General features: G+C 48.3%; 2 protein-coding genes across 3 annotated transcripts in view; both read left to right on the plus strand.

Moving 5' to 3' along the window:
• Positions 1-70: 70 nt before the first annotated feature.
• On the plus strand, positions 71-12,967 carry Bcl7b (BAF chromatin remodeling complex subunit BCL7B). The gene is made up of 6 exons (XM_076923166.1): positions 71-301; positions 2,819-2,894; positions 7,353-7,449; positions 11,045-11,215; positions 11,664-11,743; positions 11,974-12,967. The coding sequence occupies exons 1-6, from the start codon at positions 210-212 to the stop codon at positions 12,064-12,066; spliced, it is 609 nt and encodes a 202-aa protein (XP_076779281.1). The 5' UTR covers positions 71-209; the 3' UTR covers positions 12,067-12,967.
• Positions 12,968-19,678: 6,711 nt separating this feature from the next.
• Positions 19,679-23,931, plus strand: part of Baz1b (bromodomain adjacent to zinc finger domain 1B) — a 59,956-nt gene continuing 55,703 nt past the window's right edge. For both annotated transcript variants that reach the window (XM_076923161.1, XM_076923163.1), the window contains exon 1: positions 19,679-19,933. In XM_076923161.1, the coding sequence (XP_076779276.1) occupies positions 19,827-19,933 (107 nt within the window). In that variant the 5' untranslated portion in view covers positions 19,679-19,826. The remainder of the gene's footprint in view (positions 19,934-23,931) is intronic.

The raw sequence follows: 23,931 nt of genomic DNA on the forward strand, positions 1-23,931 counted from the left end.
GGCGGGTGCGCAAGCGCGCTGAGGCCTCAAGGGCCCAAGGGGCGGGCGGGTACGCGCGCTCCCTCGCGCACGCGCGCACGGAGGTTGGGGGGGGCGACGGCCGCGGTGACGTGCTGCGGTGGCAGCGGGTGGACGGCGACGCGTGAGGCGCGTGATATCCCGCGTCTAGGGAGCAGTGTCCCGGCCCCCAGCCACTCCCCGCCGCCGCCATGTCGGGCCGTTCGGTCCGGGCCGAGACCCGTAGCCGGGCCAAAGATGACATCAAGAAGGTGATGGCGGCCATCGAGAAAGTGCGGAAATGGTGAGGGGCGGGAGCGGAGGGCTTGCTGACGTGGGGTTGCGGGAAGCCCGGCGCGGAGGATCGCCAGTCACGTATAAGCAGGGTGGGAACCAAGAGGCTGGCCCTTGGGGGGAGGGGGCCGGAGCAAAAAAGCGAAAGGAGGGCGCGCCGGCGTCGGCGTGAAGTCAGAGTCTGCGTTCACAGTAGCCAATCAGAAGGACAGTCGGCTCGTAGCCCCTCCCACTAGCTGTCATTAGTTGCTTCCGTCTGCTCTGCCTAGGGAGGGACCTGGCGCTGCACAGTTGCACTTCCGGCGGGGACCTCGCGGAAATACTGCTTGGCGGCTCCCTGTTCGGTTTCCGCTCCTGCGCATCACAACTGTCCAGGGATGTCCGTTGTTGACAAGTCTTATGCGATATAAGTGGTCGAAGTTAAGCGGAAGTTTGTAAACACGGCACTTTTGGAACAGAAATCCCTTATATCCGTAGATCTGGGGCCCGCTCTCTCACCGTATGTTTGCTCTTGGCGCCCGGGGAACTCCGTCCCTGCAAATGTTTATTGCAAACCCAGATGTAGCGAACAATTTGGGCCAGGATCTCATTGCATTAAACTGTTCTGAATCAAGTCTTTGAGCCATTTCCCTCACTGAATGATTAGTAATTTCGTTACTGTTTGGTTTTATTTTTTTAACCGGATCTCCCCGAGTACCGCAGGCTTGCCATGATCCTTCTGCCTCAGTTTACCCAGTGACTAAAAAGCCGCTAGAGTGATTTTTTTTTTTTTTTGTTACTGTTTTGTTTTGAATCAGTGTCTCAACATCTTTGGCTGTCCTGGAACTCACTTTGTGGCCAGGCTGGCCTTGAACTCTCAAAGCTCTGCCTGCCTCTGCTTCCCAAGTGCTGGGGAAAACTCCACATCTTATGGCATGCCTCTGTTCCTATGTGATTCTCAAGTCTCTCCACCCTCTTCTATTTATTTACTGGTAAGGAAAAAGTATGGAGGCTGGAAAAATGGCTCAATGGTTAAAAGCACCTGGCTGCTCTTGCAGAGGGCCTGCATTCAATTCCTGCCACCACATGGCAGCTAACAGCTGTACTCCAGTCCCATGGAATCCCATGTGCTCTGGCATCTGTGGGCATAGCATGTATGTAATGTACAGACACACATGCGTGTAAAGCACCCACACACATAAAAATAATAAAATGTTCAAAAGAAATTTAAATGGTTCCTTGGAGACACATTGTGAAATTGTAAGGAAGGTCACCTTCATAGAATTTTCTTTAATTATGTTAGGTCGAACTGTAAGACATTCCACATATTTGAACCAACTCCCATTCCCTAATTGAGAGGGTAGAGCCCACAGCCTTGCTCACACTAGATTTCACTAGCACTGAACTAGATGTACCCCAGCCCTATGTTTGACTTCTTAACTCAGAAACAGCTAACACTGCAGCAAAACACGCCTATAGTCCCCTAGCTACTCAAGGAAGAGCACATGAATCTAGGGGTTTCAGACGTAAGCAACATAGTAAAATGGGCCAAATGCCTTAGGCCTGTGAGCTCAGCTACTCAGGAAGCTGAGGCTGGAGTGTCACAAGTTTAAGGCCAGTCTAAGCAATGTAAGAGTCCCTACCGGAAAAACAGAAAAGGCAAAACAAGCATTTTGAGCAAGTAGGGTTGTTGCTTGGTGGTAAAGCACTTCCCTAGCCTAGCATGGCCAAGGCTCCGCATTCCGTCCCTACCCTCCCCCACCCCCAACACACACACACACACGAAAAGTGCTGAATGAGTTGAGGGCACACCTGGTTCAGTTGGGTTTAGAGACCTGGGAGGCCTTCATAGTTTGTCTTAGGGTGATCTTGAGTAGAAGCCACCCAACTTTTTCTTGCTTTGCCAGTAGGGTGGTGAGTCTTCCATGTCTACCTCAGGAGGACAGGGAAGAGTGTTGAGGAAGGGGTCAGTTTCCTTTGTAAGCTGGGGATGGAGCCCATAGCCTTGGTCAGGCCAGACTCGAGCCTCCCACTCTTATAGTTGGAAGCCATAGAATCAAAGGCAGCTACAAAGCTGTAGTTTTTTTTTTTCTGTGAGTAATCTCAGTTACCCAGCATGCAATGCCACTTATCTTCTCCTGTGATTGCTCTTCCTTCTGGAGGAACCCTTAAATGGAAGATGAACAAAATCAGCCTAGAGAGGCTTAGAAATTATCTCCAGGATCCTCACTGACTTCTCTCTGTTGGGGATCAAAGTCAGGACCTGTACATGCTAATACGCCTGTCTAGACTGAGCCACATTCAGTGCCTTTTATGTCTTCCCCCACCCCCAGTTTGTGGCAGTTCTCCTGCCTCAACCTCCAAGTGCTAAGATTACGCACATACAAGCTGATTACATCCTCTCGTCCAAACCCACCTTCAGGGGTAATTTGATAGAGAAGTCTGGAAGGCATTCCCGATCAAAGGAGCAATCTGTTGAGATTGCAGAAAGCATGGTTAATAAAGAAACAAGAAATGTGCTTTATTAATCTTAATACTCATCTTCTAGGGAGAAGAAATGGGTGACTGTGGGTGACACGTCCCTGAGGATATTCAAATGGGTGCCTGTGACAGACAGCAAGGAGGTAAGTCGGGGAGGGGCAACAGTTAAGGAGACCATTTTCTTTTTTCTTTTTTTTTTTTTTTTTTTTTTTTTTTTTTTTTTTGGTTTTTCAAGACAGTTTCTCTGTGTAGCCCTGGCTGTCCTGGAACTCACTCTGTAGACCAGGCTGGCCTCGAACTCAGAAATCCGCCTGCCTCTGCCTCCCAAGTGCTGGGCCCGGCAAGGAGACCATTTTCTTAATTTCCATTTCTTCCCTCTTTTAATTATAAAGGAATTTATTTCTCTGAAAAGACCTTAGGCTCTCTAGGCACAGTCTGTGCAAGACCCTCCTTTGTTATTGACTCCTTTATTTTCTGTTTAGTTAGACAGCAGCTTAACTGGTCCTGTTGGTAGGTTATTTCTCTCATGGTGAAGTGAGCCAATTCAAGCCAGATTAAATTATATATGGGCAGGTTTATTGGGAAGCTGCTCTTGGGGGAGTTCATTGGACCCAAGAACAAAGGCCAGGGAAGTCACCATGGAGAGAGAGAAGGGTGGGGAGAAAGAATGGGCAGAGAGAGAAAGAGAGAGAGAGAGAGAGAGAGAGAGAGAGAGAGAGAGAGAGAGAAGCAAAAAGTCTGGATCATATAGGGAAGACCCTCTTGGGAAAATGCAGCCCAGCCCCTGGGCTGGAAAGTTCAGGGTTGAAGGCCAGGTATGCCTGAGGAATCCTGGAAGATCCTGGAGGCCAAGTCTGCTTCAAGCCCTGTTTTGAGTAAAATTTGCACCTCAGACCCCTATCTGGGGGTCAGAAACCAAGTACCTGTATTTTTCATGCATAGGTTTTTTTTTTTTTCTTTCCCTTTTCATTATGGCTATTCTGCCTGCATAGATACAATTGTAGCATATTCATGCCTGATGCCCAGGAAGGTCGGAAGAGGGCTTCCGATCCCTCGGAACTGGAGTCATGGATGGCTGAGTCACCATCTAGGTACTGGAAATCAAATCCAGATCCTGTGAAAGAGCGGTAAACACTCTTTAACTGCTGAACCATCTCTCCAGCTCCTCCACATTTAAAAAATACTACTTATTTTTATTTTATGTGCATGTGTGTTTTGCCAGCGGAGGCCAGGAATGCATATCAGATCCTGTGGAACTAAAATTACAGGCAGATGTGAACCACCGTGTGGGCACTGGGCTCAAACATAAGTCCTCTGGAAAAGTAGCAGTTCTGAGCTGCTGAGCCACTGCCTGGCAAGTTCCTTACAGAGTCTCTTTCTTAGGAGTCATGGGAATTCTGCTTATTATTCATTAAGCTATCCTCGTAACTTTCCATTTGTAACTTGTTTTTAAACCATTTTCTGTAGTGTCCAGAGTCATAGAAGTGTTTCATTGTATTTATTCATTTTGGGGATTTTTGTAACAGAACCTCACTGTGTAGCTCAGGCTTTCCCTGGACTTGTGCATCCTTCCTCTCTAGCCTTCAGAGTGCCAGGATCGCAGGTGAACTGCAGTGCCCAGGTAAAGTGTTCGGATTTCACAAAGATAAAAACAAATCTTTGAAAATATAGTTGATGCATTTAAATTCAGCCTCAAGGACGTTTTCCAGCCAAGTGTGCTAGAGCACGCTAGAGAACCCAGCAACTGGAGACTCGTGAGCCTGGGCTTCATAGCCATCTAAAACAACAAAATAACTCATCTGGTCTAATAGTGCCACGGGCCTGCAGTTCCAGCTACACTCAGGAGGCAGAAGAAGAACACAGGTTCACAGCCTGTCTGGGCTACAGAAGTAGTTTGAGGTCAGTGTGGGCAATGTAGTAAATTGGAATCAGATCAGTGATAGGACACGTGTCCCCATAATGAAAGGAACAGAAGGAATATGGCCTTTCTTCAAGGCCACAAAGATGATCTTCCATGTAATCTAGAGGCTGGCTGTTGTCTTTCCATTTATAAGACACCTGAGGCAGGGCAGATGTGTGTGAAGTAGGGCTCCACTTCCATTGTTTCCATGCACATGGACATTTGTCCTGGCTCCTTACTGGGGACAGTGCCAGCTTACCCCTTCTCCTCAATCCTCACAACTGTGCATTGGTGTGACCAGCACATTCTGGCTGGCATTGATGGCCAGCTTCCTGTAGTGTTTATCTTTAGGCTTACATGGAGACTTGACTATTGGGACCTGAAACGTCTGCAGCCCCTGCTCATAGTCTTCAAGTGGGCTGGGATGGAGTGTTTTTGCAGGGTTCTTTTGTGTTTTAAAACCTGTCACACAGGCTGGGCATGGCAGTGTACACCTTCAATCTCAGTGCTCAAGAGGCAGAGATGTCCAGGCCATCCTGGTTTACGTCATGCCTTAGTTACTTTTCTGTTGCTATGATGAGATACCATGATTTAGACAACTTTAAAAAGAAAGCATTTAGGGCTGGAGAGATGGCTCAGTGGTTAAGAGCACTAGCTGATCTTCAGAGGTCCTGGGTTCAATTCCCAGCAACCACATGGTAGCTCACAACCATCTGTAATGAAGTCTAATGCCCTCTTCTGGTGTGTCTGAAGAGCAATGGTGATTACATAAAATAAATAAATCTTTAAAAAGAAAGAGAGAGAGAGAGAGAGAGAGAGAGAGAGAGAGAGAGAGAGAGAGAGACAGTCTAATTGGGCTTTTGGTTCCAGAGGGTTAGTCTACAGTGGTGGCAGAGCTAAGGTGTGGTGGCTGGGACAGCTGAGAGCTCACACTGCAGGAGGCAGAGCATACCCTGGGAATGGTGTGAGTCTTTTCAAAATTCAAAGCCCACCCCCACCTCCTCTGTCTTTTCATTGCTGTGATAAAGACCTTGCCCCTGGGGAGGAAAAGGTTTATTCTAGTTTACAGCTCTCAGATTCCAGGAAATCTGCAGCTAAATCAGGACAGGAACTTAAGGCAGGAACCTGGAAGCAGAAACCTAAGCAGAGGAGAAAGAGTGCTGCTTCTTGCCTTGCTCAGCCTGCTTTCTTATAGCACGCAGGACCACCAACCCAGGGGTGGCCCCACCATCCTTCAAGAACGTGCACCGCATGCTTGCCCACAGGACAGTCTGATGGGGACATTTTCTCAGTTAAGTTTCCCTCTTCCCAAACACTGTAGTGTCAGGTGGACCTGAAACTAGCCTGCACCTCTTCCAACAAGGTCAAGTCTCTTAATCCTTCTCATGGTTCCACCAACTGGAGACCAAGTATCGAAACATAGAAGCCTGGAGAGAACATTCTCATTCCAGTCACCACACAGAAGAGTTCTAGCCAGGCTACATAGTGGGGCTCTGTCTCAAAAACCAATCAAACAAACAAAAACATTGTGCATTTGCTTACTGTACCTTTTACTCGTTTTTGATGTATTTGTGACTTTTCCATAATAGGCGATTTTGTTGCTTCTGAAAGCTGTATAAAGAGCTGTTATAGTGTCTGTCAATCCCTGTGTCTTTGCTCTGGGTTATTTCTTTTTCCCCTGCTCTTCTCTTCTAGCTTATAGAATGGAATGTTTAGCTCTTGCGGGCATTTCGTTTGTTTAATTCTTTAATTTTGAGCGTGTGGGTGTTCTGACTGCGTGTGTGCCTGTGCACCACATGCATGCCTGGTGCCTGCAGAGGCTCCAGAAGGGCATCAGATCCCCTGGAAATGGAGTTACAGATGGTCGTGAGCTGCTGTGTGGGTGCAGAACCCAGGCCCTGGGGAAGAGCAGCCAATGTTCTTAACTGCTGATATCTCTTCAGCCCGGTTAGTTTTTTATTTTGTTTTATTTGGAGGGGGGGTTGTTTTTTAGGGTTTAATTGTTTGTTTGTTGAGACAGTCTCATGGAGTCCAGGCTAGCCTCAAGCTTGCTATATGTACACAGTTACATATATGTATACATACACATGTATGTACACAGTTACATATATGTATACATACACATGCAAGGATGACCTTAAACTTCTGGTCTTCTTGCGTCCCAGGCCCTGGATTAAAGTCAGGCACTGTGACACCATTCCGCCCATGCAGTGCTGGGGATACAATCCCAGGGCATCATGAATGCTCCACAAGCACTCTGCCACTGAACCATATCACAGTGCACCCGCACACATGTGCCTGTGTCTGTTTGTGTGTGTGTGTGTGTGTGTGTGTGTGTGTGTGTGTGTGTGTGTGCGTGTGTGCGGCATGTACTTCCACACCGGGCTCTTAGATGGGGCTAGGTTGAGTGTTGAATGTTGTAGTGAGGGCAGAGAGGAACCATGGAGCTGTGGAAGAGGCCACATAACTGCCTCCCCTGTTGCTCAGCTGCTCCACTACGGAGTTCACTCTGCAGCTAGAGAGGCTGGGTCCAGAGGAAGCAGTTACCTGGTTCTTCCTCATTCTCCTCCGCCTCTTGGGTTCCCAGTTCCCCCATTACTTCTGTTCAACCTCCAAGGGCTCTCAAATAGCAGGTCCCCTTATCCTCCGTGTGAGTCCTGCTTACCTGTGTCATATTTCTTTATTTCTTTTTCTTTTGTAGAAAGAAAAATCAAAAGCAAATAATACAGCAGCCCGGGAACCCAATGGCTTTCCCTCTGATGCCTCAGCCAATTCCTCCCTCCTCCTTGAATTCCAGGGTGAGTTGATTATGCATGTCTTCCTTTCAGAAAATAGTGAACCTAGGGGTTGGGCGGACAGCTCAGTGGTTAAGAGCACTTGTTGCTCTCACAAGGACCCAGGTTCAGTTTTCAGCATCCACGAGGTGCTCACAGCCATCCATAACTCCAGTTCCAGGGCATCTGAAGCCTTCTGAGTTCCACAGGCACTAGGAACATAAGTGGTCCACATATGAAGACACAGGCAAAAGCGCACACATGTACAGTAAATCTAAAAAATATAGAATAATTCAAGGATGTCGCAGGAGTAAGAACACACCCGGGAGCCATGTGTGGTGGTACAGGCCTTTAATCCAAGTAGTCGGGAGGCTGAGGCAGGTGGGTCTCTGAGTTCGAAGCCAGCCAGAGCCACACAGAGAAACCCTGTCTCCAACAAAACAAACAAACAAACAAACACTAGGCTAGAGCAGTGGTTAAGAGTAGAAACTGCTCTCCAGAGAACATGAGTTCAGTCCTGAGCCCGGATCAGCCGCCTCACAGCTGCCAGTAACTCCAGCTCCAGGGGAACTGACTTCCTTTCTGGTCTCTTTGAGTACCTCTACCCACTGCTCACACACACACACACACACACACACACACACACACACACGTAATGAAAAATAAAAATATATGTATTTTAAAAAGAAAAACCAGGAAAGCAAAAAGAAGGAACATGACATGCCTGGATGGCGTCTGTAGCTCAGCAGCCTTGCTTGCCCAGTGTGTCAAGACCCTGGGATCCAAACCAGCAGCAAGTTCCTCTCTCCGGAAAACTACTTGAAGTGTTGTGCTCTAGCTCTGGTTTCAGTGCGCAGGCATTCCATTGATCCCAGTGGATGATGACCCTGTTAGGTAGATAGAATACTCGCACTGCCCAGTACTGGACAGTGCGGCTCGGAGCTGAGGGTGCCAGCTATCTGCAGTTCCCTAACCAGTGGGTGTCATCCTGATAGGCATCACATGAGGGCATGGCCTTCCTTATCAGAAGCTGTGGTGTTTGTTTGTTTGGAGACAGAGTCTCTCTGTGCAGCCCTGGCTGTCTCGGATCTTCCTTTGTGGAGCTCTGTAGAGTTGCCTGCCTCCGCCTCAGAAGTGCTGGGATTAAAGGCTTGCACCACTACTCCCTGCTAGCAGCTGTTTCTTTTTTAGGGTGTCTATTTTATTACCCTAAAATAGCTGCTTTTGAGTAGGCCACTCCCAGCTAAGGTTGCTGCCTCCTGAGATAAACAGACTGAGAGACCCCTACACCCATTGTACCACCTTCTAGTGCAGCTGTCCTCAACCTGTGGGTTGCAACCCCTTCGGGGCCAAATGAGCATTTCATAAGGGTCACCTAGATCATCAGAAAGCACAGCTGTTTGTAGTATGATTCAAAACAGTAGCAAAATTACAGTTATGAAGTAGCAATGAAAATAATTTTATAGTTGGAATATTAAGGGCCTCAGCATTAGGAAAGTTGAGAAGCACCGCTCGCAGTATGTTCAGAAGGCAGTTCCACGTCGGTCCTCATTTTTACCCTCCGTCAGCCTGTGTGTGGTACAAGCCAGGCAGTTGTTGTCAGCCCCACTTAAGGAATCTCACTCCCAGGGCCAGAGTGCACAGGTGACCAGGCTTGGCGGCTCTTTTTTTCCTTTTGACAATACTTGGGATTGAATTTACAGCCTTCCAAGTGCGAGGTAGGCCCCTGTCCCTGAGCTGTGCCTGCAGCCCTGCTATGTTTAATTTCGAGATAGGATCTCTGCTGGTTCCGCAGGCTGACCTTGAACAGTCTCTGCCTCAGCTTCCCAAAGAAGTTTGTTACAAGTCTGTGGTGCCTAGCCTCAATCAGAACTTTAGGTTTCTCTCTCTCTCTCTCTCTCTCTCTCTCTCTCTCACACACACACACACACTTTGGTTTTTTAGGTTTCTCTCTCTCTCTCTCTCTCTCTCACACACACACACACACTTTGGTTTTTTAGGTTTCTCTCTCTCTCTCACACACACACACACACACACACACACACACACACACTTTGGTTTTAGAGTGGAGGATAGCAGTCCTGGAAAGAGGGAAGAGCGAAGCGGCCTTCCTCCCACTGTCTCTTAGGAACCATATGCAGGATACCCAGCATGCAGTTGTTCTTGCTCGCCTCCTTCCTCCCCACTAAGGTCGGTGTCATGGAGGAACGAGAACATGGGGAAAGGCTGTTCAGTGATGAGAAGGCTCCAGGAAACAAGAGGCATCAGTCACCAACTCCTCCTTTTTGTTTGTACGTCTTATGTCTGATACGGGGATATCCGGGAGAGGGCAGTGGCAGAGACTGCCTGTAGAGTGTGATAGAAGGTGACCAGTGTGTGCACAGGAGCCCGGAGGAACGTCAGAGCTCCTGGGGTGGGCCTTTCTACCATGGTGAACACTGGGTTCCACAGAGCAGCTCATGCCGTCACCGAGTGTTACAGACGGATACAGGAAAGGGACATCATACCAGCCAGCAGCAGGAAGGCTAGTAAAGATCCGGTTGGAGAAACTGCACTCCGTCAGCTTCTAGCTGCTGGAGCCAGGGTAAAGGTTAAAGAACGACAGACAGTGAGGCCAGAGGGCATAAACATCTCTTTCTGCCCTAAGGAGTGCAGGGGCACAGAGCACTCTCCACCGTAGGAGGCATGCATGGGTTGGAGTGTTCACTTTGTCTGTGGTGTAAGGCCGAGATTCAAGGCTGTCACAACAGGCTAGGCCAGTGACAAGGAGGTCTGAGCTGAGGCACTGCAGAGGAAGAACAAGTGCAAGTGACCAGACTCTGCCTGCTGGAGGGGATGAGGGGAGGGGAACTGTGGATGCCTCAGCTTTTAACTTGGAGACCTTAAGCCTTTAGACAGAGCCCCAGGGGTAATCTCTTCTCCTTGGGGCAGTCAGGTGTCTGAGGGCCTGAGGTGATCTCCTCCAGGCATCACACCTCTTTCAGGAACCCTGAGGTCAGACATGAGATGCTATCATTTTTTGTACCATGGGAAGGCACAGATGGCGCCCTGCCTCCCACTGTGCAGCAAGAAGCCACCAGGCCAGAGCTGTAATTGGTAGGCAATGGAAGCGTGGTTATATAAGCAGAGCTCCACATTCCTGGGCTGGAAATGTTGCAATCATAGGTTCTGGCTGCATGTTGTATACATTGTCAAATAGAAAATGCTTGGGTTGGGATTCCGGCGCAGTCGGTAGGGCGCTCATGCAGGACACAGGAAGCCCTGGGCCAGTCCCATCCTCAGCACCACACACACACTGGTGTGCTGGGCATGCCTCCAAGCTCAGCACTCAGGAGGTGAGGAAGGCATCGAGCTCAAGAGTTCTTGTCAGGTCTGGTGAGTCACATCTGTAATTAGGACTGAGGAAGCAGTGCCAGGAGGATCAATGTAAGGTTGAGGCTAGCCAGGTCTATATAGTGACACCTGTCTCAAAGCAAACCTGCTTAAACTGCAGAGTTCCCAGGACACGGGAACCCCAGCCAGGCCCCCCTTTAGGGCGTGCAGCAATGGTAACTGTGTCAGCGGCTCTGTCTGAGCTCCTTGGACGGTGCCAGCTGTTGCCTTACTCTTTGGTTTCCAGATGAGAACAGCAACCAGAGTTCTGTGTCAGATGTCTATCAACTCAAGGTGGACAGCAGCACTAACTCCAGCCCCAGCCCTCAGCAGAGCGAGTCCTTGAGCCCAGCACATACCTCAGACTTCCGCACCGATGACTCCCAGCCACCCACACTGGGTCAGGAGATCCTTGAGGGTGAGTGTGTGTGTGTGTGTGTGTGGGGGGGTGCCCCTTATGCATCTTTGGCCCTTGCTAGCTTCTGTTGTTTGGCCACACAACAGAAGTTGTTTTGGTGTGGATAGTGTGTGCTGGCTGTTGGCCGTGTGCTGTTCTCGATCCTTCCATGTGCTGTTTTATCTGATGTAGCAGCCCTCTCAGAACAGGGGGGCTTAGTAGGAAAGGTGATGTTCATTCAGAGTGGCAGGCGAGCTTTAGCTCCCAGTGTCGGCCACCCAGGCTGGGGTGGTGGCCCTCTGTGACCCAGTCACACTTCATTCATCTCACATGAGGGACAGTGGTTCCTTAGCTGGACCCTGCACATGTGGTCCCCGGGTCTGCATCCTCTTGATATGAATCTCAGGAACAGCCCCAGGCTAAGGCCGGGGTTAGACTTAGGCTGAGGCTAACATTGCTGCTCTTGCAGAGCCTTCACTGCCTGCGTCTGAAGTTGCAGATGAACCTCCCACACTCACAAAGGAAGAACCAGTGCCTGTAGAGACACAGGTGAGAGGTTACTAGCCTTCCCTATTTCCAGGGAAGACAAGGGAAGACCCTAGGAATTGGGTGGAGAGCACAGCTGTCCTGTAGTGTCCGCTGGGGAAACAGTCACTGGTTCTAAAACGGGCAGGGTTTGGTCTCCTGTGAGCAGGCAGAGCTACGGTAGGCTGCAGGCTGCATTGTGGTGAATGGGCAGGGCTGGGGACGGTTCATCATGCCCTTTCCTGCTATTCCAGACCACTGAGGAAGAGGAGGACTCTGGTGCCCCGCCCTTGAAGCGATTCTGTGTGGACCAACCTGTAGTACCGCAGACCACTTCAGAAAGCTAGCACAGTCCCGGCCCCTCGCCTCCTGGCCCCGCCTCTATTTATTGCATTCTGGTCTGGCCGAGCTCTGATGCTGGGGTTCGGGCAAGCACTAGGGTCCAGAGCCTGTGCGTGGGAGCCCTCTGGGCTAGAAGGCTGACGGAGAGCGTGGGGTCGACGCACCATCTTCCTGTCCCTGACACTTGTGTCTGCTTGCTCTTGGGCAGAGGAGCACGCACATCTTTTTTGCACCCCAAGTAGGCCAGAGCATCAGGGTTCATCTCTCACCTCTAGAACCACTGCAAGGAGCTGCTGGCGCCGCCACGAGGAGAAAGGTGTGGAAGGCACCCTAGAGAAGAGTGCCTAGGATTACTTGAACTGAATGGAGACTGTAGACTTTGCCACAGGGCCAGGCCCTGCAGGCTGCTGCTGGAAGAGGGACTGACCGGTAGAGATGTGGAGAGCACCCGGGAGAGGCTCTTCCAGGAGGAGGGGCTTTCTCCACCTGTGGGCAGGAGACCCATGGGGGATCCATCCAGTCCCTGAGGCAGGCTGCCTCTGTTGGATGCCCCAGCTGCTCCCAGCCCTGTGCCTGCCAGAACCTTCCGCTTCCTCACACTCACTGCACACACGCAGCTTCCTGTTCTCACCTGTTGTTTCATTCCAGCATCCCTGCCTCCTGCCGCAGAAAACCCCAGCCACGATTGGAGGTTCTGACCACAGTACCTGCCCCCAGTACTCCTTCAGCTCAGACTTTCTAGAAAGTTCCCTTTTCTTTAAAATCTGCATGTTTAATTAAACTTTATGATTTTATTTTTTGTCTGAAAAAAGAAAAGTTTAAGAAAAATGGAAATGGGCAACAGCAAGTGAAGACCTATTTTAGCACTGAATAGAGTATTTTTAAAATTAAACTATTTGAAATATGTCTTGTTAGTACCCGACTGCTTCTTTCTACAAGGTTGTGGGAGCAGAGTTGGGTAGATGAGTGGCTGTGGCCCTGGCCAGTGTGGATGCTCTTTCAGATTTAAATGGCTTCAAGGCGCCTTTGAAATGATTGAGTGCTGATACAGTAGCAGCCTGGAATGCCAGCCCTCAGGAGCCTGAGGCAGGAGGATCTGGAGGTCTGGGTCAGCCTGGCCTTCTTAGAGTTGAAGGCATGGCTCAGCTTCATGGAAAGATCCTGTCTCAGGAAAATAGCCAAGGAAAATAGGGATGAGGAAATGGCACAGTGGATAAAGCATTTTACCCAGAGAGAATGAGGACCCGAGTTCTAGCCCCACCTCTCCCTGTGTTACTGTGTGAGATGAGAGACAGAAACAGACTTCCTGGGATCTCAAGGGCCAGGTAGCCTGGACTACACAAGTAAACCAAATACAAGGTGGAAGGTGAGGACCAAACTTGAGGTGATCTTCTGACCTCCATATGAACCCCCATCGTACAGGCAGGAGAGGTGGCTTTGTGGTTACAGGCAGCGTGTAGTGCTCTTACAGAGGACCTGAGTTCAGTTCCCAGCACCCACAGGGTGGTTCATGACCAGCGGTTCTACCTTCCACATCACTTAAAACAAGGCCCACTAGTGTACTTGCGGCACTGGAGAGGGGGAGGCAAGAAGACCAGGGTCAGCCCTAGCATGTGGTACATGCCTTTAATCTCAGCACTTGGGAGGTAGAGACAGGAGGATTTCTGTGAATTCAAGGCTAGTCTACATAGTTCTAGGACAGCCAAAGCTACATTCTGACTCAAAAAAAAAAAAAAAAAAAAAATTAGGGTCATCCTTTAGGCCAGCCTGGATTCCATAGGACCCTGTCTCACAAAGAAAAAAGGAACTGGAAAGTCAGTTCAGCAGATAAGAGCACTAGTTTTTAGAATGGACTCTGGTTTGGCTCCCAGAACCCGCATAGATGCTAACAATGAAGGAGAACTTCAGACCCAGGAGCTCTGACATCCGCGTGTGGCCTCTGAAGGCGTGGCACACAGTAGTGCACAGTCACACACAGACCAACACTCATCCATGTAAATAGTAAAAGTTAGCACCTTTATTCCTAGCACTAGAGAGGCAAAAGCAGGTCTCTGTGGGTTCGACGCCAGCCTGGTCTACATAGTGAGTTCCAGGACAGCCAGAGCTACATCATGAAATCCTGTCTCAAAAATAAATAGAATAACAACCAAAGGTTCAGCTTCGTTATGTAGCTCTAAATGGTGCTTTTCCCGGCAGGAAACCAGCCACTGCTGACCGGGAACAGACACAGGAGGAGGTCTGGAGAGGATGCCTAGAAACTGCCATCTTTAATCTCTGTCCTTTAGTATTAATTTGTTAATTCAAATGGGACAGAACCTACATGGAATGAGTAATCATGCTAAAATTATGATTTAAAAAAAAGAGAGAGAGAAACAGCCTTTGTATGGGGGGTGTAGCAGAGCCGGCAGAGAGCTTGCCTAGCATTGAGAAGCCTGGAGATGGACGGGGCCCTAACAGCACAGATGGAGCACCACACACCTGCAAGCCAGGCTCTGGGTCAAGCACATCAGAGGTTCAAGGTCATTCTCTCAGCTACACAGTAAAATTGAGGCCAGCCTGGCTTGGAAGAGACTCCGTCTCAAAAACAAATCTAAGCCTTGAGTTGTAACTGTCTGCATGAGACCTTCTCAAGACTGAGCTCATCAACATTCTGTCATAGATGGGGGAGGGACTCAAAGACCCTGCCCCTCCCTGGGAATCTAGGAGAGAAGATGCTGCTGGAAGAGGGAGAGGCATCTTCTTCAGTGGTGTAATGACTGGCAAGATGCCCATGTTCCCCTCTCTCTCTCTCTCTCTCTCTCTCTCTCTCTCTCTCTCTCTCACACACACACACACACACATACACACACACATACACAAACACACCCCACACAGAAAAACAAAAAGAAAAAAAAAACAAAGGTAACAATAATAACAAAACCAACAAAATAAAACATGAAGCAAAAAAAAAAAAAAAAAAAAAAAAAAAAAAAAAAAAACCAAACAGAACCCAAACCCAAAGATAACAATAACAAAAACCAACAAAACATGAAAGTAGAGCCCAATTATGGAGGCACAGGTCTTTAATCCCAGTAAGTGGGAGGCAGAGGCAGGTGGATCTCTACTTGTCTACAGAGTTCCAGCAAAGCCAGGGGCACACAGAAATACCCTGTCTCAAAAAAACATAAAACTAAACCAAACCATACCAAAATTAAAACACAAACAAACAAAAAAACCAAACAAAACAGAAAACAAAACCCAAAACAAAACCCATCAAAGTAGAAAGGGGTGGTAGTGCTTCTAGTTCAGAATAAGCAATCAGAGGGAGTAGGAAGGAGGCAAGAGGGTAATGAGCGTGCCCATGATCACTGTATATACCGTGGGCCGGTGGGATGGCTCAGGGCGGTGCTTGTTGTCAAATCTGAGGACCTGAGTTTAATTCCCCAAGACCCACATGGTGGGAGGAGAGAACAGATCCCTGTCAAATTGTCCTCTGACTTCCATATCTGTACAGTAGCTCCTATGCTCCCCCCAGAAATAAAGAAATAAATGTAGCCAGGGCAGTGGTGGCACACACTGAATGCCAGCATCCAGGAGGCAGAGGCAGGATGCTTTCTGTGAATTTGAGGCCAGCCTGGTCTACAGAACCAGTTCTAGGACAGCCAGGACTATACATAGAAACCCTGTCTCGGAATTAAAAAATATATGATATGTATGATATATGTATATATATGATATGTATGTATATATGATAAATATGTACAAAATATGATGAACTCATTATTACACAACTACATATAAAATATGGTAATATTAAGCATTGATCAAGGCCTGATAATTGAGGGAAAGAGAGTGGTTGTAACTTTTTCAAACCCTATTTTTAATTATGGTTCTTAAATGAGAAGAAAGGTTAAAGCATTTAAGAACCATCATTAAATAACCTTTCTTCTAGCCCACCACCCACCAGGGCTAGTGGAAAAGAAAGGATACAGAGGAAGTAGATCTGTTTAGAAATGGTTCTTTTGGGGGGCTGGAGAGATGGCTTAGAGTTTAAGAGCATTAACTTACAGGCTGCTCTTTCAGAGGTCCTGTGTTCAATTCCCAGCAACCATAAGATGGCTCACAACCATTTGTAATGGTATCTGATGTCCTATTCTGGTGTCCAAGTGTTTATGGAGGCAGAACTCTATATACATAATAAATAAATCTTTTTTTAAAAAAAGAAAAGAAATGATTCTTTGGAGCAACTCTCATTTGTATTGTCAGGCACAAGTCTGCAGCAGCAGCTTGATCCACTCCTGACCGTTTTATGAATATCCCAGCAGTCCACTTCAGTAATGTCTGGATAGCAGCAGGGGGCATGACCTAGCAGGAGCAGCCAGACCTCAGCCTCAGCACTAGTCAGTAGGGGAGTCCAGGAGGACACTAGGAGAACTTCTCAGCTGTGCCTCTTTCAGCAAAGATCAGCGAAGAGTGGATACCAACAAGCACTGCACAGCTAGCTGTACCAGCAAGCCAAGCCCAGCCTCTGTCACTGTCCATCAAGTCCATTGAATTTTTTGGTGCATTTCTTTCTTTCCTTTTTTTTTTTTTTTTTTGTTTTGTTTTTTTGTTTTTTGTTTTTTTGTTTGTTTGTTTGTTTGTTTTTTGTTTTTTGAGACAGGGTTTCTCTGTGCAGTCCTGGCTGTCCTGGAACTCACTCTGTAGACCAGGCTGGCCTTGTACTCAGAAATCCACCTGCCTCTGCCTCCCAAGTGCTAGGATTAAAGGCATGTACCACCACTGCCCGGCTGGTGCATTTCTTTCTATGGAGTCCTGACAAATGCAGCCCAACTATGAAATGTAAGGTGGACCAATATGTCACATGTCCTTTCACGTGCCTGCTTTAGCAGAACATCCTTTGTCTCATGTGTGCTTCAGGGAAACGTTCCTTCACATGTTTGCCCTAGCAAAACACCATCCAACACAACTGACTTGCCAAAGAACCCTTACATTTCCATCTACTTCAGGTGGGTGCGTGCTTAGAACACAGCAATGAAGTGGTCCGAGGCACAGAGGAGAGGCGGATGCAGCTGGAAGACTGAGGCAGGAGGAGGCCTGTGGTTTGAGGCTGGCCTGGCTACATGGCATGAAGCTGTCTCACAAAACCAGGATGGCAGTGCCAGTAATTCTGTCCCTGCACAGTAAGCACATTTTTCTTTGCTTTCTCTCTTTTTTTATTCGTTTCTCCTTTCCTTTTCTTGCTCCGTGTTTCTACCCTACCCGGCTTTACCACAGGCCATAGTCCTTCCTGACAAGGATCTAGTTGCCTCTCCTTCCCAGTGCTGGGATTCTGATCTCCATGGCCACCAAGTGTCAGATCCAATCCCCAGCTCTCCAGCTTACTTTTCTCTCTGTGTGTGTGTGTATGTAAGTTTTGCCTGTGTGTTTGTGCCTTACATGTGTGCAGTGCCCAAGAGACCAGAAGAGGGTGTCAGAACCCCTGGGATTGGATTTACAGACTGTTGTGAGCCACCATGTGGGCGCTGGGACTCAAAAACTCTAATCCCCTGCCAGTGCTCTTTAATTTTGAGCCATCTCTCCAGCCCCAACGTTTTTATATCTATATGTCCTTTAATATAATTTTAATTAATGCCCCATACATTTAAATTTATTATTGTTATTATTGGTTTTAGAGTCTCACTATGTATTTATTTTTTAATTATGTGAAGGGGATGAGGGTGGGGGTACGGTGTGAAGGCATGTGCATATCCCTTTACAGTCCAGAAGAGGGCGCTGGACTCCCTTTGAGCCGGAGTTACAAGGAGTTGGGAGCCATCCCATGTGGGTGCTGGAATACAACTCAGGGCTTCTGCAAGGGCAGAATGTGTTCTTAACCTTAAGTCACCTCTCTAGGCCAATCTTCCTTAACAGTCCATTTATTTTTATTTTAAAGAATGAGTATGGGGCAGGTATGTATCTGGGATTACAGGCGTTGATATCCAGAGCCAGCTTGGCAAACCAGGCTCCAAACTCAGTAATGTCGTACATAGGTGACATCTGTTGTCATGACAACCCTGCATACCTTCTTGGACCCCACTCCTCAAACTCATCTGGGAACCGCCTAAGTCACAGCCTAGATAAAAGGTGAACCTTTCCCCACCAATAAAATCTCTCCCACGTGGAACTGCTTTGGCCTGGTGTGGTCTATCCTGATTTGTGAGCCTCCAATGCAAATGCTGTGAATCAGACCCAGAATCTCTTAATTGTGGAGCCGCTTCTCCAGCCTCATGAGTTTAATATATGTCCTCTAACATAATTTTATTTTATTTACTTATTGGGATAGGGTCTTGCTATTCAGCCCAGGCTGGCTGGTAAGACTCTTTGTAGCTCAGGCTAGACACAAACTCACTCAGGATACTCCAGCTTCAAAAGCCTACATCACTTAGCCGGCCTAGTGTGTATAATGTGTATATGACTATAGTCTTTTAGATATGTGCATACAAAAGAAACATCTGTATTATTCTTGCACTTATTTTTTTTTTCAAGATTTATTTTTAACTGTGTATGTGTGCATGCGTGGTGGGGGATTTTATATGTACGAGAGTGCTGTTGCCTGTGGGTGCAATGGGAACTGGAGTTGCAGCTGCAGGCAGGGTGGAGCTACCTGATGTGGGCGCCGGGAATTGAACTTGGGTCCTCTGAAACAGTACAAGATCTTAGCCCCTGAACCAGCTCTGCAACTCTTCCTCCACATATTTTTAAAGAAACTTCTACATTCTCCTTCTCTGTAGTCCTGAGAAACAGGCCGGCTCTTAATCTCCGTTTCTCAACCACAGTGATGATTGGTCGGGAAAGGTTGGGGTCTCATTCGCCCCAATGCGGAACTTCGGTTTGAAGAGGGCCTGAGTTACTTCCCGCCCAGTACAGCTCCGCCCGCGCATCCCCGGGCGTGGCCGAGCGCGGCCCCTTTAAGAAGGGGGCGGAGCGCGAGTGGAAAGACAAAGCCCCTGGCCGCGCGCTCCCCCTCCCCCCCTCCGGCGCACCACACGGACAGTGAGTGCCCGGATGTCGGTGTCGCCGTCGGTGACAGATGGCGCAATGTCTGTATCTATGACAGGGCTTTCGGCTCTGACCTCTTTGAATCTTCCGCTTTTCGTTCTCCCCCTCCCACTCGCTGTCCCATTACTTTTTAAGTCCGCCACTGGAGGCCCGCATGCCAGTCACCGGCTCTTACATAACGTGACCTTTCACCTTTTCAGACTGCCCTCTAGTGCGCTGCAACTAAACTTCGTGGCTGGGGCCCAGGGGGCGGGACGCGGCCGCGGAGCGGCAGCCTCTCTGAGCCAATAGACTACGAATGCCGACCAGCCCTCCGCCTATCCGAGCATCCGCCCCAGGGCGCCACGGGGAAGCAAGTTAGTCTGTGCGCTGGCCCCGGCAGCCGGGGGGGAGGAAGGGAATCTCCCGCCATTTTTCAATAATTTCCTCCCGTGCCCGCTGGAGAGGAGTCGTGACTGGCGGCCGCCGCAGCGGAGATCGGCGTAAGGTGAAAGCTGCCGGAAGGAGCGAGGAGAATCTCTCCGTTTTTCCCCCTCGAGGCGTTCCCCTTGCTTCCATGGCTGTGGCGCGGTCCCGCCAGCTCTGAGGGAAGCCGGAGTTCGCGCCGCCCTCTCACCCCTCCCCTCCCCCATCGCCCCGGGAGCCAGGCGCCTCGCTCGCTCGTTCGCCCGGGGCTGCCGGGGCCTAGCGCTGCGCAGCGGAGCGGCCGAGCCCTCGGCGCTCCGTCCCTGCCGGCGCCGCCGCGATGGCGCCGCTGCTGGGCCGCAAGCCCTTTCCTCTGGTGAAACCGCTGCCCGGAGAGGAGCCGCTCTTCACCATCCCGCACACTCAAGAGGCCTTCCGCACCCGGGAGTATCCTTTTTCCGTGCGCGGTGTGGACGCTCGGCCGCGGCTGCGCAGGGCGAGGGATGGAGATGGCGAGATGCGAATGGGCCGCGCGCGGCTCGCGGGGCAGCTGTCACCGCTCGGGGCCATCCGCGGGCCGTGATGCCCGGGCCCTGCTTCGCCGGGCTTGGGGTCTCCGCGGCGAGATCCATCCGGGCCGCCTCCAGCCGTTCTTCCCGGAACCGCGCGCATCCATCCCTTTCCCCTTACTTTGTCCCCCGGGCCTCGGTGATGATCCCCAAACCAATCCCCTCCTCCTCAACTTGGCTTCGGGCCCTAAGTGACTAGACTAGGGAGGGTAGCCGGGTTTCCTTTGCGCATTTTATTTCTCTCTCCTTTCATATAAATGAAACCGTCAAGTTTAAGTTTTTGAAATTGTACCGGCGCAGCCGCGTGATCTGGCTTGTGCAAGCCTCCACTGCGTCTTGTCTGGGCTGTGCGGGAACACTGATGTGGCTTGTGGGTTTTGTTTTTCTCCTCCGGAGCGGACTTTAGGCCAGGGATGAACTGACAGAAGCCTAAGTCACAAAACCTGGTAGTAACTTCTTGCCCACTGAAAGTGGGAAGGAGCAGAAGGGTACATTGATGGTGCTGGTGGCCTTTTCTAGAGACCACAGAAGTTTGACATTTATATAAGTTGCATTTTTCTGTCTTTTTTTGCTTCATGTAGCACCGACTGGCCTCGAACTCGGTGTGCACTGCATTCCCGATTCAGCTGCTTCCCCCTCCCCAGCTGGATGGCTTTTTCTTTTCGTTCTTTCCTTTCTTTTCTCTTTTTTTAGGAACGTGAAACTGATGTTTTAAAATAGAAAGTCTGCATAGCATTACTTTAAGATTTCTTGACCAAGCATAGCTCTTAGTTAAAAGTTGTATTACTTTTATTTTTTTCCCCCAGGGTAGGCGCGGGGGGTGGGGGGGGAATATTGATCTTTTAAGGCTTATTTGTTTTTTTTTTTTTTTTTTTTTAAACCAAACTTAACGTGTCCTTTGAAAGACTAGATTTTGTTGTACTTTCTGCAGTACCTGTAAGAGCAGGAAGGATCCAGGTGAAGTGTCTTTGGCGTTTGCTTCTTTCCTGGTTTGTTTTTTTGTTGTTTGGTTTTTAATTGTCTTTAAACCTAGGTTGATGTCTAACTTAGGTGTTGAAAGCTAAGCTGGCCTTGAATGCGATGTTCTGCCTAACTTCTCGAGTGATGGGATTGCAGATCACCTGTTTAGCCTTCATAAAGTGTTTTGAATATTAGGGTTCTCTTACTCCCTTTTCCCGTCCTCGGTATTTGGGAGATTTAACATAGGGCCCTGCACTGTTATAAGCTCCATCCAGAACCCTCTGGTTTTTGTTTTGTTTTTTGTTTTTGAGACAGGACATTGTTAACATTGCTGAGGCTGCCTCTGAACTCATCATGTGGCTCAGGCAGGCCTTGAACTTTTGGTTCTCCTGCTTTTTTAGCCTCCCTAGTATCTGGGATTAATAGACCTCAGTACCAGCCAGTCTAGATCTTCAATCTTGCTAGTGTCAGAAAGGCAGTGTCCACCTACAGAGAGACTTTTCCCCTTTACTTTTGTCTGAATGGGTGTTGTGCTTGCCTGTGTGTCTATGGAGCACTTGTGTTCCTTGTGCCCTGGGAAGCCAGTTTGGATTGTGAGCTACCGAGGGGGTGCTGGGGATTGTACCTATGGTCTCTGCACTTAACCTCACTGTTGACTCTAGTTCCAGTAGGTGTTTTTTCTTTCTTCCTTTCAGTAAGGTCTCACTGTGTGGCTCTGTCAAGCATGGAACTCATTTTGTAGAGCAGATTGGCCTGAAACTCAAAGATTGGACATTCTTTATCTTTTGTAAGCTCTGAGATTAAAGGCTTGTACCACCATGCCTGGCCTCCATGTAGGTGTTTTTGCCTATCTATGCTTATAGCATTTCTGAGCTGAAAAGGGTCTTAGAGGTGGTCCAGATTTTCTGTCTGCTTGCCAAGTGGGCCCAAGGGAATTGAAGTTGGTGTGTTAAAAGTCATAGACTCTTGAGTATAAATGATGAGTGTTGGGATTACAATCCAGTGCTCTTTCAATGATATTGTAAATAAATGAAGAGAAGAAGGAGGAATTATGGTACTAGGGATGGAACCCAGGGCCTTGCATGTGCTGTACATGCCTGAGCTGCAGTGTCTTGACATAGGCCATGTTTCCCTTGAGCTCTTGAATCCTGCTTCAGTCTCCCAAGTGAAGGGTTTTGGGTTCTAGGATTAGTCTTGTGCCACCATGCCACACATCCTCCTTTGCTTTTTACTGAATTAAAACATTTTTAAAGATTTACGTATTTTATGGACATGAGTGTTTCGCCTACATGTATGTATATGAACTTTCTGTGTGCCTATACATGGTTGCCAACATGTGTTAGTTGAGAACTAAACCTAGAACCTCTGCAATAACAGCAAGTGCTCTTAACTGTTGAGCTGTCTCTCCAGTAACCACCCCCCACACTTTTATTGAAATACTAATCTACTGTCAGTTTGTGACGTAGCTAGATAAGGTGTATTTCTATGAAGTACATTATTCTAAAGGTACCATAATTGCTTTTCAAAACAATTTCCATGACGTCAGTAGAGTAAAAGTTAGTCCTGGGACTCTGACATAGTCTCCATACATGCCAGTTGTCTGTCTGTTGCTCTGTCTACTTATTTATTTAGGCAGGGTGTCACTGTGGCCTAGTCCATAGTGGTCCACTATGGCTGCCCTAGTCCAGGCTGGCGTGGAACTCAGAGGTTTGCTTGCCTTGGCCTCCTGAGTGATAGGGTTAAAGTCTTGTCCTGCCACACCCAGCTGTTGATTCTTTTTGAACTATTGATGGTCATACTAATATTATCAAAGGTGGATTTTGTTTTTTTCAGTCTGATTCTAGTGCAGTATAATAAGTATTTCATAAAAGAGATAAATTTCAAGTCTAACAGATATACTGAGACATTTGAAAAATGGCCGTAGCCAGCTAATTTAGAACTATTAACACAGGCATTGTTTGTTATTATTTACTGTCTGGGGTGGGTGGGTGGGTGTGTGGTCATGTGTGTGCTTTGGTGGACATGGGAGCATGCTACGCAGGTACCATCATAGTACTAGATCCCTAATCTTGCAGACATTTTCTCAATGAAAACTGAAACCTGACCCATTTAAAATGGTATACACTTAATAAACATTCTTTTAGGATTTTCTATACCAGTATTTAGGACCTTTAAACAAAGGAATTCCTTTTTTAAAAGATTTAGAGAAAATTGCTCTCGTGGAAATTTCCAGAAACAGGGAGCACATCGAGGGTGGTTTAGAGAGTTGTGGACTGTGTGGCTGGCTGGTTGGCATGTTTTGTTATGAGGCCATTAATGGCTCCATAGAGGAAAGCAGATGTGTGATTGAGCAACAGCTGCATTTGAAATATTACCAGTCCTCAATTTATATTTATGGTTATATTTTTAATAAGATTAATTTTCTCCTCATTTTGACTGCATGTATAGTTACAACAAATTTTTCTATTTTAACTTAAGGCGGTGAGTCTGTTCTGAGTTCACAGTGGAAGCTTACTGGTGGCTACGGCTGTAATCCCAGCATTCCAAAGCTAATGCAGGAGGAAAGGCAGCTTTAGGCGAGCCTGGCTACAAGGGAGATCCTGTCTCAAAAACAAAAGGGCTGGACACATGTTAAGAGCACTTAAGGTTCTTCCAGAGAAAACCCAGATTACGGGCTCAAAACCTCCTGTAAATCCAGCTCCAAGGGAACATAATGCCCTCTTCCGGCTTCTGTGGGTACTGCACATACATGGCTTGCTTCAGTCACAGGCACTGGCACATACAAACATTTTTAATAAGTTTCATTTTATTTTATGTATATGAGTACACTGTAGCTGTCTTCAGACACACTAGAAGAGGACATCAGATTCTGTTACAGATGGCTGTGAGCCACCATGTGGTTGCTGGGAATTTAAC

The sequence above is a fragment of the Arvicanthis niloticus genome, chromosome 24 (genome assembly GCF_011762505.2).
Source record: "Arvicanthis niloticus isolate mArvNil1 chromosome 24, mArvNil1.pat.X, whole genome shotgun sequence".
Taxonomy (NCBI): domain Eukaryota; kingdom Metazoa; phylum Chordata; class Mammalia; order Rodentia; family Muridae; genus Arvicanthis; species Arvicanthis niloticus.